General features: G+C 41.3%; 1 protein-coding gene across 1 annotated transcript; it reads right to left on the reverse strand.

The window, feature by feature from the left end:
* Nucleotides 1–461: 461 nt before the first annotated feature.
* On the reverse strand, nucleotides 462–18,345 carry aox6 (aldehyde oxidase 6). Its single transcript, XM_074627603.1, has 36 exons — nucleotides 18,216–18,345; nucleotides 16,986–17,043; nucleotides 16,764–16,860; nucleotides 15,400–15,508; nucleotides 14,604–14,730; nucleotides 14,014–14,075; nucleotides 13,192–13,269; nucleotides 12,795–12,875; nucleotides 12,362–12,506; nucleotides 11,402–11,494; nucleotides 11,098–11,249; nucleotides 10,857–10,950; nucleotides 10,647–10,756; nucleotides 9,917–10,101; nucleotides 9,547–9,709; nucleotides 9,329–9,406; nucleotides 9,032–9,201; nucleotides 8,820–8,946; nucleotides 8,341–8,463; nucleotides 7,927–8,023; nucleotides 7,721–7,845; nucleotides 7,406–7,539; nucleotides 6,456–6,543; nucleotides 6,224–6,310; nucleotides 5,956–6,147; nucleotides 5,555–5,782; nucleotides 4,973–5,068; nucleotides 4,192–4,320; nucleotides 4,008–4,082; nucleotides 3,851–3,903; nucleotides 3,660–3,774; nucleotides 3,504–3,569; nucleotides 2,218–2,406; nucleotides 1,925–2,092; nucleotides 841–1,780; nucleotides 462–632 (listed from the first exon to the last, which is right to left on the reverse strand). Exons 1-35 carry the CDS (start codon nucleotides 18,270–18,272, stop codon nucleotides 1,730–1,732), a joined length of 4,002 nt encoding a protein of 1,333 aa, XP_074483704.1. The 5' UTR covers nucleotides 18,273–18,345; the 3' UTR covers nucleotides 462–632; nucleotides 841–1,729.
* Nucleotides 18,346–18,610: the final 265 nt, after the last annotated feature.

The following is an 18,610-nucleotide window of genomic DNA, read 5'->3' on the forward strand; positions in this document are numbered from 1 at the left end:
ATAAAGTCATAACCTTACGAGAAAAAAAGAAAAAGATTACAAATTACTACTTTATAATATTATGACTTTGTTCTCATAATATTATTACTTTTTTCTCATAAACCACTTATTTTCTCAATATTACTTTTTTCTCGTTATATTATGACTTTATTCTCGATATCTCCGATTTATTTTTTTCCTCTATGTGGCCCTAATACTCCGTCGTACCGTCGTACCATAGACCTACAACAATGATAAATAAAAATTAAAATGTAAACAAAAAACAGCTATTCATTTCCATTTTTAAAAATCCACAGGGAGCCACCGTAGAGGAGCTAAAGAGCCGCACGTGGCTCAGGAGCCGCAGGTTGATGACCCCTGATCTAGGTGATGAGCTGCTGCATATAGTTGCTCTTACAGAAGGAACTGGAACTGATTGATTTATCAGCTAGAAGAAAAGAAAACCTGCCAATACAAAGCTGCATAAAGCACAATTGAATCTCCTCAATTTTTTATTTAGTTTGGTGTACAAAGCAAGGCCAGTAGTTCATGGTGTCAAGTCATGGAAAAGAATGTCACAAATTCCTGCACACTGTCTGCACTAAATTTATAGAAAAGGCATCCTTTTGGTCAAAAATGCTCATCACGGGCGCCTGGGTTAGCTCAGTTGGTAGAGCGGGCGTCCATGTATTAAGGCTTGGTCCTGACCGCGGCGGCCCGGGTTCGAATCCGGCCTGTGGCCCTTTCTGCATCCACTCTCTCTCTCCCCCCTTTCAAGACTCTATCCACTGTCCTCTCAATAAAAATGGAAAATGCCCCCAAAAAAATAACTTTAAAAAAATAAAAATAAATGCTCATCACAAGAAGACAAATCTGCGTTAATTCAGAAACAATTATGCCTGGTGTGGCTGTACTGTGACACTTCAGTTCTTTGTGGTTCTGTGGTAGTGTACTGCTACTGAATGAGTATAGAGGAAACACTGGGTTTATTTAATGTATTCTTCTTTTATTGATTTAGTGATACTGTAGGATAAGAGCATGTGCAATATAATTCAGTCAAAAGTTTCATTTGTTTGTAAAAATGTCCACGTAAAGACAGTTTATAGAGTATAACTGTATTATAGGACTGCACAATTAATCTGATTTTAATCACGATTTTGGCTTCCCACAATTTAATAAACATGATCGACAGCGATATATACTTTTAAAATCAGTACTCCGCTCACAGAAAACTCTGCTGCATTTCAAATCAAGCGCTTCCTGAACTAACAGCCAGCCACCAAAGGGCGATGGAAATGTGTCGGCTTCACTTTTGGGGAGCCGTCATGCTGCTGCGAGCGCACACTACAGCCACAGCCTAAACTTACTGAGTGTTGTGGCTGCAGTCCAGAGTAGAAGAGTAATATACTGTATATTATACTTGTTTTGTTTTTACTTGTTAAGTCTTATTTTGATGCAAAGAGTTGTAGATTAGCAGGACTGTAGCACAACATGGAAGTGAAAGCAGTGCTCTGTTTATTTAAATATGAAAGTGCAAGAAATCAATGAATAATCGTGATCTCAATATTGATCAAAATTATAATTTTGTTCATAATAGTGCAGCTCTACTGTATTACTTCATTATTGGCAGTTACAATCAGTCAGTTTAGCTTTAGCTCATCACAGTCAGTTTAGCTTTAGTTCATCACAGTCAGTTTAGCTTAAGCTTAGTTTGATCAAACAAGAAAACAAAAAAAACACAGATTTAGTTTCAGATGTTTAAGGCCCACGGTTTGAAAGATCCCGGTTTGCTGGCTGGAATCTGGGAACAAAATAAAACAAGAAACAAATAAAAAAAAAAGTAAATAGAAATGTCAACTGTTGGCAAAATCCACAGTGAATGGTGCTGATACAGGGTAAATACCAACCACTATATTTACTGTGTAAGAACACCAGTATTTTTTACCTTCTGAGTGAACGGGGAGGCACAAGCCAGACAGGCCCTCTCTGGTGTCGCAGGGCTGTCCAGGGAAAACGGGCCGACTAAACCGGACTCTGAGCGGGCTGCAGCCACCGCGTCTTTGATGGCGAAGAACACTGAACTGCCCAGGAAGACGACCGGCTCTCCAATACCCTGCAGAGCCAAATAATCCAGAACATTACTTGTTACATAAAACAAGGGAGACTGAGACAGAAACAAAGAAAGTAACAAATAATAAAGAAAATGTAGGTGTACATATGTACATGACGACCTCTGACCTTTGAGGAGTAGATGGCGTGGGGGTTGAAGGAGTCTGACAGCAGATAAACGTTGAAACGAAGCGGCACGTCGCAGACCGCAGGGATCTTGTACTGAGACGGACCTCGAGTGTACAGGAGCCCAGACGGGGAAAACTTCAACTCCTCCAGAGTGTAGAGACCCAAACCCTGCATGAATGCTCCTTCAATCTGAGAGAAGGAGGGAGGAGAGAAGAAAGGAAGGGAGGAGAAAGGAAAGGAAGATAGATGGAGGTGAAAAGTAGAACAGTGCTCGGAGACGGTACAACTTATCATTTAGATGAGCTTTTAAAGGAGACAGTGTGTAACATTTGTGAAACTGTGGTATGTGGGGGAGGCAGGAGGACGATGCTCGCTGCAGGAGTTCTGTTGTAGCGAGGTATTACCAAAACAGAGTATCTACCTAGAAACTTAAAAGGGACTGTATGTAATGTTTTACATGTATAAATCGTTTTTTTATGCCAATGTGTGAACAGGTTGTAGCCTAACCTAAAAATGAGACCTTCCTTGATTTTATTGGTTTCCTCTATCGGCCTGTAGACTGCTTTTTATGTTAAGAACCCAGACCTGTGTGCCTGTGCGCCAACAAACGACCAGCCCCCATCACAACTCAGACTCCAACACAAACTCCACGGAAGCACAAACCCCCCCCAAAGTTATATGTAGTGAAGCCCGTTTTGCAAAACAGGAATGTGACCGACGTCGGAGGAAAACTTGTGTTGTGGGAGAATAACAGAGCGAGTGCGAAGAGTGTGTGTGCACGTGGGAAGTAAGTGGTGAAGCAAGACAGAGAGAGCGGCTGCGAGTATGTGAGAAAACGAGCCAGCAGCGGAGCAGAAGAGAGTTAGTTTAGCTCTGAAAATATCAAATGAATGTACAGTGGAAGTGGAGTGACGGGGGTTAACTCCGGAGCGAGTAACGTTATCGTCTCCGGCCCAGGAGACCAAAACTACGGTGTCTCCCCTGTGTCTTCTGACCACGGTCGGGAGGCTGAAGCAGGAAAAGTTCACACTAAGATCAACATCGATTCATGGAGGGACCTTCATTTGGGAAGCTTACTGCCAAGCATGTGAAATATATAGTGATGTGTGGTTTCAGCTGCTACGGTTGCTAACGGTATGCCACGTTCAGTCTCGTGTGTGTACGTAGTGCGAGCACAAGCGCGAGCAACAGGACACTGACTGACGACTTAACGGCCACGGGTGTCTCTGTTAACGAGACATTTCTGATTCTTACATTCCCTTTAATGAAACACACAGGTCACTCACCTGGCCGATGTCCATTGAGGGGTTCAGACTTCTACCGATGTCAACCACAATGTCTGTCCTCACCGTCTACAAGACAAAACCAATAAAGTTCTTTCAAATTCTGAGGATGCCACTCCCTGTTACGATCTGATGAATCTGAAGCGGTTCAGTTCTGACCCTGTAGTCTCCTGTGAGGGAGTCCAGCTCCACCTCACAGCAACACACTCCGTACGTAAAGTAGGCGTAGGGCTGCCCCTCCATCTTGTCCCAGTCCATGTAAAGGTCTGGACCTCTGAGGACACACAGGAAGCTGTTACTGTCACAGTAAATAAACACATTAAATCAGACTAAGTTGGTTTCTGTTGTACCTGTAGAATCCAGTGGCGGATAAACTGATTTTCTCAAAAAATGCTGCGTTGACCTGAGTACAAATTAAAGAGATATTTTCATTAAAAGGCTGTAAATTCCCAAGTTTCCCACAGCAATCCCAGATAATTCATGTTTTCCCTTCTTATCAAATCATACCCAACTCTCCCATGATCCCTTGGGGTCCTTCTGCCTGATTGGCTCCAGTCGCTGGAACAAAGTCTGGCAGGCATTCTGAATGAAAGAAACACTTAATTATTATATAATACTACACAGTGGTGATACAGAATGGCTTATTGTTGCTTAACAAGAACCAACAGAAAATGCAGGAAGTGGACTTTACCTTGACCGCCATGCCGTTGGCGTCAGTCCCGAAGGAGGCAGCAGAGGGGCAGGTGTTGGGAACAGTGTTGGTGCTGGTTTCACTGATGTAGATCTTAGAGGGCAGGATATGAAGCTCCCGACTCGCCACCTATTAGAGCAAACAGGAAACAAACCCGGAGCTGAAACGATAGCACCAGCTATCTTCTTTATTTTCGTTTCAAATCGCATTTGAATTTTATCCAGAAAACCTGTGAAGGAATGTCACTAAACTAAATGTCTAAATTAAAACAAATGTATTTTTTTCTTGTGATACATTTAGACTAGGGCTGTCAAAGTTAACGTGATAATAACATGTTAACGCAAGTTTGTTTTAACGCCATTAATTTGATTAACGCAAATTGCGATTTTTAATTAACCTCTTACCGACGATCTTTCGGAGGTTGTAGTGGGCCTAGTTTTAAAACTAGAATGAAGGTACTGGTATCATATGAAACTAGGAAAAACTGACGAATCCATCGGTACCAACCATGTCATACTAGCTTGTCAGCAAGGAGGATAAATAATGATCAAAACTTGCGCTAAATTTTGGCGAGGAAAAACTGCCATGACCATTTTCAAAGGGGTCCCTTGACCTCTGACCTACAGATATGTGAATGTAAATGGGTTCTATGGGTACCCACGAGTACCTTTACAGACATACCCAAATAAAAGGTGAGGGATTTAATTTACAGATTAAGTAGGTTTAAGAGTCTGTGATGTAGTGTGGAGGCCAGTGGTGACTTGCTGCTTTGTCACAGTACCTGTTGGATTTTAGTGTGGAGTCCCTGACCCATCTCTGTCCCACCATGAGAGACCAGAACAGAGCCGTCTTTATAGATGTGGACCAGAGCTGCAGCCTGCAAGCACACAATCACCATCGCAGTCAATTAAAAAAAGCAGATGATGAACAGAGAGAAAAGATAAAGCTTATTTCAGTATCTGTGGAAATTTGTGACCTTTTTTGTTTGAGCAGCAATAGACTATAACATTAAAGGGATAGTGTACGCTATATTTAAAATATTTTCACCGCTTTATCTTGCCATCAGACAGCCCTTTCTGACGGGGAACTAAAGGCGTTATCTATGCTCTCTTCAAATCCACAAGACTCCCTTGACAAAAACAAGCGAGGTAAACCGGTGAAAATATTCTAAATATAGCGTACACTTAAACTAATACTGATTTTTTTAGGTGTCTATAATCTGTTTTGCTGCTGCTCCTGTCCACAGCAGTACATTGCTGACATACTGAAGTCAGTATAGGTGGGAAAATATCGTAACAACCACAAAAACCATAACAGTGCATGACACAAAAAGTTGAGAAAGACCGAACTGAATCCCACAGACCTGATTTAAGAAGCCCTCTGCAAATGCGATCCCGTATTTAATGGGGATGATGGACATCCCCCTCTTCTTCCAGCGGTTCTGCTGGTTAAACTGGTCGGCAGCTCTGCGGCGGGCGCTGTAGTCAGATTTGACCTTACATTCCTCCCAGCAGCGCAGCATGTTCTCAGGGCTGAACTCAAACTTGTAGTGGGTGACTGACGGCCCCTTGTACATGTTGATCTCCCGAATCTGACAAAGAATTTGCAATCAGTAATTCTGTGCTGTTACTGGTCTTCTGTTAAAAGAAAGATATTGACCAGTGTCTGTCCGCTACCTCTAGTTTTTGGGAAATTGTACATATTTTTTTATCATACACACTTTCACAGGATGAATAACATCAAGCGTATGGCGTGGAATATGACCTGGTCTGCAGGGCGTCCCAGCAGCATGGCCACGTCGTTGATCATGTTCTCCACGACCACGATGCTCTGGGGCACGCCGAAGCCCCTGAAGGCCGTGTTGGAGGGCAGGTTGGTCTTGCAGGCGGCAGCATGGCCTCTCAGGTTGGGGATGTTGTAGGCGTTGTCAAAGTGAAGCAGGATTTTTTCTACTACCTGCAAGAGGAAGAAAATTATGATTACATGATGCATTTTTTTCTCTTTATAACTTAATAAACAAGCTTTGACCAACCAGAATAGATTCATCGACAGCATTGCCAGCATTGGTGTAGTACTGGATATCTGCAGCCATGATCCTTCCATCATTCATGAAACCCACCTGAAACAAACAACAATCAGGATTTCTTAACATCTTTCCATCACTTGAATAATGTTATAAGCTGTCAGATTTATCTTGGGACCCCTTGGGGAGCCTCGAACCCCAAAGTCGGATTTAAACATTTGTTTTGAGTGTGTTGTTGTACTTTGTATTTTGCCAGGATAGGGTGACGTCCTCCTGTGATCAACATGTCCTCTCCTCGCTCCAGGACACAGCGGACTGCACGACTGGTCCTGAACAGAAACAATTATAATAAAGAAAAAGAAGAATTCAAGACCTTTCCAGCCTTTCTTTGATTAGTTGAATACACACTTTTGTTTAGTGTTAATGTTTTCTGTATTCACTGAAGATTTCTGAAATTGAAAAGAAATTTCTGATCCAGTTTGTTGTTGTTGTTGAGTCATGAAGCAAATTCAATTTGATTTTAAAATGCGTCGTGGATAATCGGATCACAAGTGGACATGACCACCGAGACGCATTGTGATCCGATCACTCAAACCACTTGCCGCATTGGTCTGGGATGTATTTGACCACATATCTTTTGTAGTGTAAATGCTTTAGCGTCCTGATGCATCCCCGAAAAGGACGTAACAGGAAAATACGTCATCAAAGCCGCGTCTCTCATTTTTCTCTAGTTCACTGGTTCCCAACCCCCCCACTACGGGTCGCCAAAGCTTCACAGGGGGCCGCAAGGCCTTTTCGATTTTAAGGGGTGTCAGACAACTTTTTTTTAAATATACAGTTGGCTTATATTTCAGCATTTCATTCATTTCTGTGATTTCAAAAATCTTGTGCGATTTGGTTTGCCTGGAATATAGACCCAGTCTGTGTTGTTTTTATCTCAGCAGACAAGGCACAGGAAGTGCATCGCTGCCTACTTTCGGTTAAAAACAACAACACATTTGGTCTTTGCAAACGGAAATGATGTACATGTTTATTTGCATATAGAGTGGGTGAGTGAGATCCTATCGCAAGTGGTCATTCATGTGGAAGACCTATTCTAATGCCAGGCGTGAACTGACGTACTTAGAGCTGTCTGATTCTGATCGGATCACCCAAGACGCATGTTAATGCCAGTTGTGAACAGGGCCTTACTTCCATGCAGCCAAAGAGGTAATAGAAGCCAGTATCGCAGTTTTAACGACCTTTCCGCCGAAAGCTCCACCTATCCTTTTGACGTGACAGGTGACTCTGTTGGACGGGATGCCCAACGTCTCCGCTATTGCGTCCTGCAGTCAGGAAATTGAGACAAAGCAAACAACCTCTGAATTCTCTTTTAGCGACATTTTATAATAATCAGTCTAAAAAATGATGAATACATTACCAACTAGTAAGTACCAGTCTCTCTTTTTATCAAATAATTGAAAAAGAAAGAACACATTTACAGAGCTAATCAAAATATCTGTGAACCTGAATTATTGTCAGCGCCTGAGTGGAGACGTAAGCGTTGAACTCCATCTCTTCACCAACAGGAACAACCAGCATGCTCTGGGTCTCCATGTAGAAATGCTCCTGGCCACCCATTCGAAACTCTCCTGTGGTAACAATTAAGAGGTAAAAACACTTCCTGTCATTATTTTCAGTACATACATGTCGTTCTACTAAAACACTTTTACCTTCATGAACCTGATCAACACTTTCAAAGGCTTCAGCCGCATTTCCTCTCTCAATCCTCCTCCGAGGCTCAAAGAAAGACGACTTTTCAATAGCTTCCTGTCACAGTGAGAAACAACAAACACAATAACAAGCCATCATGTAAACTCATGCGCCTTTTACCCGAAAGAAGTGTGTATAGTAAAGCAAGAGGGTATTTAAAGAGTGAATCCACACTGAAGAGAAAGAGCAGAAATGTAGTGCTGCACTGCTCTCTACAGGTTCAAACTTTTAAAGCACATTCCTCGTCTGCTGCAAATAATTAAAGTTAATAAATATGTCAGGTTAAAATGATGCACAAAACCACATTTGATGCACAGAACAACAGCGTCTTGTGTTGGATTTGTTTGATGACAGTAACAGCTGGATCCACAGACCTCTTGGGTAAAAACCGGGTCAGGCAGGTCTTCGTAGCCGACCTTCACGGCTGCTGCTCCTCGTCTGGCGTGCGCCCTCGTATCAGCGACCACCGCACATAACATCTGACCGACGCAGCTCACCTGCAGAAAAACAGCAAGGGAGACAATTATACTGTAGATAATAAACAAGGTGAGCCTTGTAACATATTTTTTTCTATATTAGTAACATATACTCTTATCATATTCTCCATATTATTCAGCTCCAATTCTAGAAAGTTTAAACTAGGGCTGTCAAAGTTAACGCGTTAACGCAAATTTAAATTAACGCCACTAATTTATTTAGTGCATTAATGCAAAATGTACATTTTATTATATATTCCTCCTTCCTTTTGGAACTCTAGTTGACTTAAAAAGCCAGTTCAGAGCTGTTCTTTATACATGTACTGTACACACACACACCCCATTAAAAAAGAGATGTGCACACACTCATACTCTACCTCGGTCTCTGCAAACAGCTCCTCATCATAACCACTCATTGTGCGAACTTTCTGGCCAGGAATATCTTTGGCTGTGATGACATCGACAACACCAGGAAGCTGCAGAGCCTCGCTCACATCCAGCCCTCTGTTGGATAACAGAAACATTTAAAATGAGAAGTGTCGTAAAACCATACGCTTTAAAGTCAGAGATCATCCTCCCTTCTCCTTACGTGATCTTAGCGTGTGCTCGAGAGCTGGTGACCAGAGCCAGGAAGAGCTCCCCGTCTGTTCTGGGGATGTCGTCACAGTACACAGCTTCACCTGTGGCCTGGCTGATGGCAGAGCGATGCATGATGGGACGCCCCACTGGGTCCTGGTCGCTCTGGTCCTTTGACACATGCTGAAGAGGAAGCAGTAAGGTATATTTACTGTACGTGGGGGTGGGCGAAAGGAATCACAGTCTAGTTTACTGCTAAGTATGAAAGAGTTTTGAAGTATTTTACAGTGTGAAAATGATATTTTCTGACCTGGAACTCCTGCAGGCTGGGTTGGATCTCTCTGGGTAAAGTTTGGATCTTCTCAGGAAGCTCATCTCTAATCACATTCTGGACAAAGAAACTCTTTGTAAGTCTGGTATAAATATCTTGCAGGATCTACCATGTTACATCGCATTAGGTGTCAGGTGAAAATTTACATTTGAGGCAAATAAAACAATGCAATGTTTGTTATCATTCCCCTGTCCTACCATTTCTATAAGTTTCTGCAGGAGCTCCAGGTTGAATTTGAAGAGGAAGCTGAGAGTCACAGAGCGACGAAACTCCACTTTTCCTCCAGGAGCCGACGGAGGGAGGACAAACTCATCCAGGAGGACGTCATAGGCCCGGCTGAGGGTCTCATCATCCCAAGGCCTGAAGGAAACACTCTCTCGGGTCATGCATGGTTTCTTTTATTTTTGTCTTTACTGAAAATCATGATGCTTTCTGTTTTCAGTTTACCAAGAGTTAGAGAACAAGTGGACAGAAGAAACATCAAACAGGACAAGAGCAAATGGCCAAAAAAGGAAAGAAAAGAAGGGACAGAAGAGGTTGGTGAGGAGGAAGGAACATGGTTCCGACCTTGTGATGATAGCTGCGCATGTTTTGGTGGCATTAACAGTGGTCGGTCCCATTCCTCCGTAGTAAATACTGACATCCTGAACCACCCTGGAGCCCTCTGAGAAAAACACTCTCATCCCGGTCGTCACTGTGGAGAAGGAGCTCTCCTTCCTCGGAGCCTGGCGGAAAGCTCGAACAAACTCCCCCTGCAGGACAGACAATGTGGTTTCACCAAAAGAAATGTTTTACATTTCATCAGCTGGTCTAAACAAATGCACGCCACACAGGAAATGGTGTATTTTGCTTTGTTTGGAATAAAAATAAGAAGCTGGGGAAGAATACGTGTGTGTGCATGTGGAATAAAGCCTCGATTCCACCACAGGAACTTTAGTTTCATTCTCCTCCTCTGCATTTCATTCATTACATCCAAAGTGCATCAGTGAATATACAATATGCAGCAGTAAATATCATGGGCGCTGTCGTTTATTTTTTTCTAATGTGTTTTTTTAGATGAAACAGGCGGGCACACTGAGCTGCAGGCTGCAGAGTGTGTTTACTGCGGTGACCACCAGCAGCCCTCGTCACATGTCATGTGGCTTTTTCATACGTCAGCAGACTCATTTGCATAATCTACGCAAGTCTTTAGTGGGTTGAAGAAACCTTTTAGATCCTTGAGAAGTAGTTCCTGGGACTAAAAGTAAAGACCATAATAAAGTGTAAAGGAGAGTACTCTCAGAAAGAATACTGGTACCTTTCTGGAGAAGGGAATGAAGACAGAAACAACAATCTCTTCTGGCCTCAGGATGGTTTTTCCAAAGCTCACAAAGAAGTCTTGATTCAGAGGAACCTCGCGTCTTCCTCCTGACAGATTTAGACAGAACCGCTTGTTAATCACGAGTGAAAAAGAGTCAACACCTCTGGCATGAATCTGCGTTTTTCTACAGTCTCAACAGCAACTTACTGTTTGAAATCACGCTCACTTTGCAGTTCCCTGCAGCCAAAACAGGGTTCAGGTCTGAGTTTGGGTACGCACTCATGATGTTGCCCCCAAGAGACTAAATATGCAAAAGCAAGAATAAACACACATTCAAATGATTTTTTTGTAGGACTTCATCTAAATTCCTGTAAATCTATGGACTGATATTTCAAACATCTTGTGTCAAGCATCTTTGATTTAATATATATTAGTTAAGTGTACTTACGGCCACGTTACGGATCTGCTGGCTTCCCAAGTTCCCCAGCTGTTGGCTCAGGGCTCTGAACAGTTCGGTCTTCTCCTCCGGAAACTGAGGAACTAGCTTCTCCAAAAGAGACCGAACCTCAGTAAGACTGCAGCCCGCGCCCACCCAAACACCTGCAGAAGAGTCAGTTTTTTAACCAACAAAGCTGCAACTTTGGTGCTGTACTTTTCTTTTCCTACTAGTCTGCTGAGTTTCATGAACCTCCATCCTTGTTTTAAAAATACCTGGTTGTCAATGACAACCGGAAATGTTTTGTATTACCCACCCTGTGGTGTCTGAGTGACCTCAAACAGCTCCAGAACCCTGGTTGGAGATATTATCAGCGGATGCAGGATGCCTTTGAACTTTATTTCTGGACCTTCAACACAAAGCAGACCAGAGTTTAGTTAAACTGGGACAACTAGGATAATAATATATCTGCAGTATATCAACACATTATTTCACCACTCGAGCTGTCAAAGTTATCATTTTAATGTCATTCATTTCTTTGTCAATTTCTTTCTCATGTCATACTAGCAAAGGAGGCTAAATAACGCTCTAAACTTACACTCAATTTTGGTGAGGAAAAACTGGCCATTTTCAAACGACAATAAATGTCATTGTTGTGTTGTTAATTGATTTCCAATAATAAATAAATATATACATGCATTTGCATAAAGCAGCATATTTGTCCACTCCCATGTTGATAAAAGTATTAAATACTTGACGAATCTCCCTTTAAGGTACATTAGCAAAAAAATGTGATTAATTTGCGATTAACTATGGACATTCATGCGATTAATCACGATTAAATATTTGAATCGATTGACAACCCTGTTTACCACACAAGATCCAGTCTACAAAGGCATTTCGTCAACTGAGGACCTAAAAAAAACCCTGAGAGTTTTTAAAAAGACTCAAGACTTTTGTTTAAAGGTTTGTTTTGTCACCCTTCTGTGAAAACGGAAATCACCCTTTTCTAGTTTGGAATTAAACCTGATTATTGACATAAGCCATACAATGAAAATAATAAAAAAAAAAGCCAGAGGCATCTTCCAAAACCTTCCCTCATGATAACGGCCTCTTTAAGAACACCTCTTTTCACAATTGCCACTGTGAAAATCATGAAACATTTGAGTTGTAAGTTGTCGTCGAATCAATGGCACCAAATTATTTCCTATAAATGTATTGTACTAGTTAATGAAGTGACTCTGGCCTGTTTCTCTGTAAGAGCTTTACCGCTGACCTATGTTGGTGTTTCCCATGACCAGCGGAGCTTGAGGGTTTCTGGCTTTGAGCTGGACCAGCTCCTCCAGGGAGGTGGGGGACACCCAGCTCATCCTCTCCCCATGAAAGGTGAGTGTCTTTGGGTTCGCTGTTTCTGCCATCAGCTGTGGAGAAAGTGACATTTTAATATTGCAATTACTATTAAAAGAACTTTTTAGCATCGATAATTCATCAGCAGATACTCATGCAACATGAGTATAATCAGAATTCAGCGCAGTTCGTTTACATAATTCACTTTGAACAATAAACAATGTCAATACTAGCAGCTTAGAGAGCTTTGGCAGTGAGCCAGCTGATACACAAGACCTCAAATGACACCATGTGAGTTGATAAAGTGTTCCGAGGGTGTAAAATATTAACTTCTTGTGGCATGAAACAACATCTTGACTTACAATCAGTTCAGGGGGGAAGATGAGCTCCTGTGTTGGGTCCAGTGGAAGAAATTCTTCTTTGTCAAACAACTGTGGCTTTTCCTGGAGCACATTATGAGTGGATGAAGAGGTGGAAAACAAGCATTGAAATGAGACTGACCATGGCATGATTATAGGAATGCTGTGTGAAGTGAAATAAAAGGTGAAATCTCAAAATGTCTGAAGAGGGTGTGGCGGATATCTGTCTCTTAGATGACAACAAAAGATAAGGGAAGAAAGGCACAGAGAGGAAAGATAAGGTTAATAAGAGCAGAGGAAAAGAAGAAGTCATAAGATAGAAAAGGTTAAAGAGAAGACAAAGGACAACAATACACAAAAGCAAAACAATGACTTTAGAAAAAGGAAAAATAATGCTCACATGCTCTTGTGCATCAGTCTTTTCCTCTCCGTTGAGGCAACAGTCTCCAGCTCCATTGGCTTGGCAGCACTTGGCTTCCTGTTGGGATTGATTGCAGCAATTATCATTATTTTTTTAATCATCGGACCAAAAGGATTCAGCACTGTTGAGGCCTTTTCTGTTGTATTTGTCATTGCCATTGTCTAATTTGTCCTGCCACAGATTCATAATTACACTTCTCAACAGGTGGGCTTGGCTGGCCATCGCCGAGCGCTGTTCCTCGGCTGCAGTGCGCACACTGCACAGCCCTGCAGGGAGGGACGGGGCCCCCTGTTCTCGGGGTGGACTGTCCTGTCAGACTGTACTGTCCTCCTTCTCGACAAGCTAGTATGACGTGGTTGGTTCCAATGGATTCATCAGGTTTTATAGTTTCATATGATGCTAGTATCTTCTTTAAAAGTAGCTTTAAACTGAGTCCGCTACAACCTAAAAATCGCAAGTTGCGTTAATGCGACAAAGAAATTAGTGGCATTAAAAATGAATTTGTGTTAACACGTTATTATCACGTTAACTTTGACCAATGGATTCCTTTGGTTTTCTAGTTTCACATGAGGCCAGTATGATGCCTTCACTCTAGCTTTAAAACTGAGCCCAGCGCAACCTCCGAAAGATCGATTGCATTACCACATGGTCATGCTCACAAAGAGTCTCAGTCTCACAACGATCTGAAGCTCATGCATTGTGACAACAACCAGTTCTACGAACAGACTAAGTTATAGTCGGTCGTAAACAAATCTTATCGTTGATTATTCATGAATTATTTAACTTATATTGATTGTGTACCTGACAGAAGGTCTTGCAGCCGTCAACGATGGGGCGATATCCAGTACACCGACACAGATTACCTGAAAAGCAACAACACACAATGAGGAGAGGACTCGGTGCAAATCAGATTTGTGAAACTGTGTGTAAGGACAACGTGCAAGACTCAGTTAATAATCGCTGTGTTCACATGCATATGAATAAGTGAACTATGACTGGAATAAGGCACTGCTGCATTGCAAATAATTTGTGTTACATGCACATTGTCCACAGCGCATTCCAATGTGATGCTCTTGGTGGGATCTCTCTTTGGGTCTCTAAACTATAGAGTACGGTCTAGATCTGCTCTATATAAAAAGCGTCTCGAGATAACTTCTGTTATGATTTGACGCTGTATAAAAATACGTTGAATTGAAATTAAAACACAAAAAAGCACAACACAACCCTGCCCTGATTTGATTTGATTTGATTTGATTTGATTTGATTTGATTTGACAACAGAAAAAAAGTGCACATTCATCTTTTTTCACATAGACATTTCTTACTTCTCGTTTTTACGTATCTCGGAACCATATCGCAGATAGATATAATAGATTTCAGAAAAAAACAAACCAGCTAGAGCCAGTGTGATGTCCTCCATGGTGGGCTGAGGCTTGTTCCTCAGCAGGGTGTACATGGACATCACCATCCCTGGAGTGCAGAAGCCACACTGGGAGCCATGAGCCTTCGCTATTCGCTCCTGCAAACACAGCATCCACAGTTTAGAGATTTGGAGAAACAGACAGGAGTACCAGCACAGGAGCAGAGCGATGTGCTGCTGTGGACGGGGGCAGCAGAAAAACTGATTTTTAGCTACTTAAAAAAAATCTATATAAGTTCAAGTGTATGTTATATTTACAATATTTTCACCACTTTACCTTGCTGTCAGACAACCCTTTATATCTAGACTCCTTTGACAAAAACTGTAATTTTACCTTGCAGCACACGGGAGTTGCTGGTCTACTGCTGCCTTGATCGGTTAGTTTGTTTGTAGTTTGTTTAACTTTGTTGAATCTGAACTAACCCTTTAAGACACACAATAGCACAAACAAACTAACCGATCGAGGCAGCGGTAGATCAGCATCTCCCGTGTTCTACGAGGTCAAATTACTGTTTTTGTCAATAGAGTCTGGGACATTGCTATGCTCCCGTGCTGGTACTCCTGTCTGTTTCTCCAAACTGGGAGCGTTACTGTAGGTAATACACTGACTATAGATAAGTACCTCATACAACTCCACTTAAAAAAAAATACAATCTATGAAATAGTGTCAGCTGCTGTCAGTAATCTCTTCAAGAAAACAACATTTTTAAACATTTGAGCTGGATTCAGTGAGAACAGGTGAAAACAAAGGAGATGCTCTCTACTGACCTGCACAGGATGGATCCTGGTCTTGGTGCTGCCGACGCCCTCCACTGTGGTGACGGCGGCTCCGTGAAGCTGGCAGATCGGCAGGAGGCAGGCGCTGGCTGAGTAATGTCTGATGGTACGGTGAGGGGAAACTGTGCTGATGGATCTGACACTTTATATCCTGCAGAAAACATTTCAGTGTACTTCTGTCCTCCTTGATTATACTACTACTACTACTACTACTTTTACTGTGACTGTGCTACTGGTGGTACTGCTACAGTTACTTTCAGGAATGGAAATTACCATCAGCCACCACAGAAATCCTGTTAACTCTTATCTGTGGATGTCCAAACCACTTATGCAGAGAAACAGATTACATTCAAACTCCCTCGTTTTCTAAAAATCTGATTTAGTTCATAAAATTGCGACAGTGTTTGGTATTTTGGAATTCATCCAACCATGTTCATGGCTGAATAAACTGATTTTCCGGTCTATGTTGCACCCAGCTGTAACAAATACTGACATTGGTGGGAGTTTAGCAGACTCCTTCGATATGGTACAGTTTGGCTGCAGCTTTAATCAGAAACACTAGTAGAAGAATTTTGTAGTGTTGTTCCGATACCAATACCAGTATCGGAAATGCGTCCGATACTACCAAAAATGTGTGTATCGTGAGTATGCCAGTCTATGCACCGATCCGATACCATCATTTAATAACCCAGAAAAAAAAACTTGTTTAACCGGAAATCAATTCTTCTACGCTGCTCCAAAACGGTAGCCTTCACTATGCCAAAGAACCTATATTGCCAAGAAGTGAAAGTTAGTTGTTCGTTCCATTGCAACATCAGCGCCCAGCAGCAGAGCCACGCTTCCGCCATTTTGGACTGAAAGCGTCTACCGGACGGCAGTAAAACGTCGGCCTACAAAGTGCCGTACAAAAGTAAAACAACATTATTTCTATTGTCATATTCTACCGAAATACCCTGTGTTGCACAATAAAATATAATAAATATAATAAACGTTTTCAGTCCAAAATGGCGGCAGCAGCTGTTGTTAAAAAAACACTGGAGTTTCATCTCTTTGCCTCAATACTCTTTGACTGTGCTCAAAGAACTGTCTCCTGGGATGTATCATGGCTGCCACTGGCAACTACTGATTTAGAGCAGCGAAAAAGAACTAGTGGAGAGTGTAACTGTAATGGTAGTCAGAGCAAGGAAAATGTGAGCCATTTGGCATGATTTCACATGGGAAAATCCAACAATAACTATTTTATTAACTTTTTTCTTTAATTACGCTAGTATCGGAATCGGTATTGGGAAGGAAAAAATGGTATCGGAGCATCTACATACAAGCAGTAGGGTCATGTGGTTTATCATAAAGGATACATGATGGTTTTGGTGGCCGGTTGGAGGCGTGACAACATGACCGTGCACGCCCCGCATCCTCCGCCACCGCAGCCATACTTGGTTCCAGTTAACCTCACTGACGTCACAGTCAAGGAAGTAACCAGGGGGTGTTGAAACCTGTAGGTGGCGCTCACATCGACATCAAATTCAATCATGAAACAACATTTGTGACGGTGGATTTGAAGCTGATCTTAAGGATACGTTTCTCTCTGAGAAAGGACAACAGCATGGTTTCAGGGTCCGCATGGTTCTCCGTTACCTGTTTTAACAGAAAGAGAAACATTTCATGACTTTCCTCTACCTCCGTTGGGTTAGTACTTTCATGAAGTGAAAATTAGATTCTTTCCACGCTCGTTAGTGTTTTTTAATATGGAGGACGGAAACTGCGAACATAAAAAATAAATGAATAAATAAATAAATGACTCGATAAATAAATATGTCATTAAATGAAGCAAAAATCATATTAAAAATAAATATGTAGCAATTAATTAATTGAAAAAAATGCGACATAAATTGATATTTCTGTTTTAATTTGCTTCTTTATTTATTTACTCTTCTGTTTAATTTTTCCTTTGATTTATTTATGTATTTATCTTTATTACATTTTAAATTTATTTTTGCATTCATTTTTTATCTATTTATTAATATTTGCAAAATTGTTTTATTATTTTATATGTATCTTTAAATGTATGTATTTATTTACGTATTTATTTATTTATTGATGAACGATTTTCCCTTTGCATTTCCCCCCATATTTATTTCCCAAAACATATTTAATTCTAATTAATTCAAGGCTTATTCTCGTAATATTACGACTTTTTTCTCGTAAAGTTATGCCTTTATTCTCGTAATATTATATATAATATTATATAATCATATTTTTTTCCCCTCAATGTGACCCTATACTCCTTCGTACTATGTCATGTTGAATCTTCTTCCCACATTTTTTCCTCTGAGCTGGAGTCATTTGAGGACAGGAAGGCATTTCTTTGTCACAATCTCCTCCCAGATCTAAAGTTATAGCTTATGAAATCACTTAAATATGACAACATGGTTCGGTATGATTTAAAATATATATATATATGTACTGTTACAGGTCTGATGCACAAACTGGTGCACAGTTGTAGCTGTTCAGGTACTGTCAGAGGTGTGACGCATAAACTGGTGCACAGTTGTAGCTGTTCAAGTACTGTTACAGGTCTGATGCACAAACTGGTGCACAGTTGTAGCTGTTCAAGTACTGTTACAGGTCTGATGCACAAACTGGTGCACAGTTGGAGTCTATTGTTCTAAAGTAAAACTCTTATTAGTTGCAGCTTTCAAACAGACATCTGTGTCGGACGATAGAGAACAAAAACAACTCCTGTCTGACAGCTGAAACCAGCTGAGACAAGATCAACTGTTTAAGACTTCACTTGATGCTAAACGTACCTTTTTCCCGTTGATAAAGAAGCACAGAATATCCCCTTCTTCTTTGTCTGCAGACATCTATCCAGTGCAAGAGACGACTCTGATCTGTCAACAGGAAAGATGAAGTCAGTCTGCAACTACAGGATTTCCGCCCATCAAGACTGTCAAAATAAACCAATCGAGGCTTTAAAATCAGGTCACCAATACTGAACTATTAGGGCCAGTATTAGGGCCACATTGAGAAAATAAATCTGAGATTTCGGGAATAAAGTCATACATTTACGAGAAAAAAAGTTGTAAAATTACGAGAATAAAGTCATAACTTTACAAGAAAAAAGTCGTAAAATTACGAGAATAAAGTCATAACTTTACAAGAAAAAAGTCGTAAAATTACGAGAATAAAGTCATAAATTCAT

The sequence above is a fragment of the Sebastes fasciatus genome, chromosome 24 (genome assembly GCF_043250625.1).
Source record: "Sebastes fasciatus isolate fSebFas1 chromosome 24, fSebFas1.pri, whole genome shotgun sequence".
Classification (NCBI taxonomy): domain Eukaryota; kingdom Metazoa; phylum Chordata; class Actinopteri; order Perciformes; family Sebastidae; genus Sebastes; species Sebastes fasciatus.

What these genes read in the sequence shown, in the direction of transcription:
- aox6 (XM_074627603.1), bottom strand. Translation starts at nt 18,272, where the DNA reads ATGTCTGCAGACAAAGAAGAAGGGGATATTCTGTGCTTCTTTATCAAC. An exon ending in TCTTCCCCCCTGAACTGATT is followed by an intron (nt 12,507 to 12,794) that starts GTAAGTCAAGAT and finishes CTTTCTCCACAG; the next exon opens with CTGATGGCAGAAACAGCGAA. An exon ending in GGTCACTCAGACACCACAGG is followed by an intron (nt 11,250 to 11,401) that starts GTGGGTAATACA and finishes ACTCTTCTGCAG; the next exon opens with GTGTTTGGGTGGGCGCGGGC.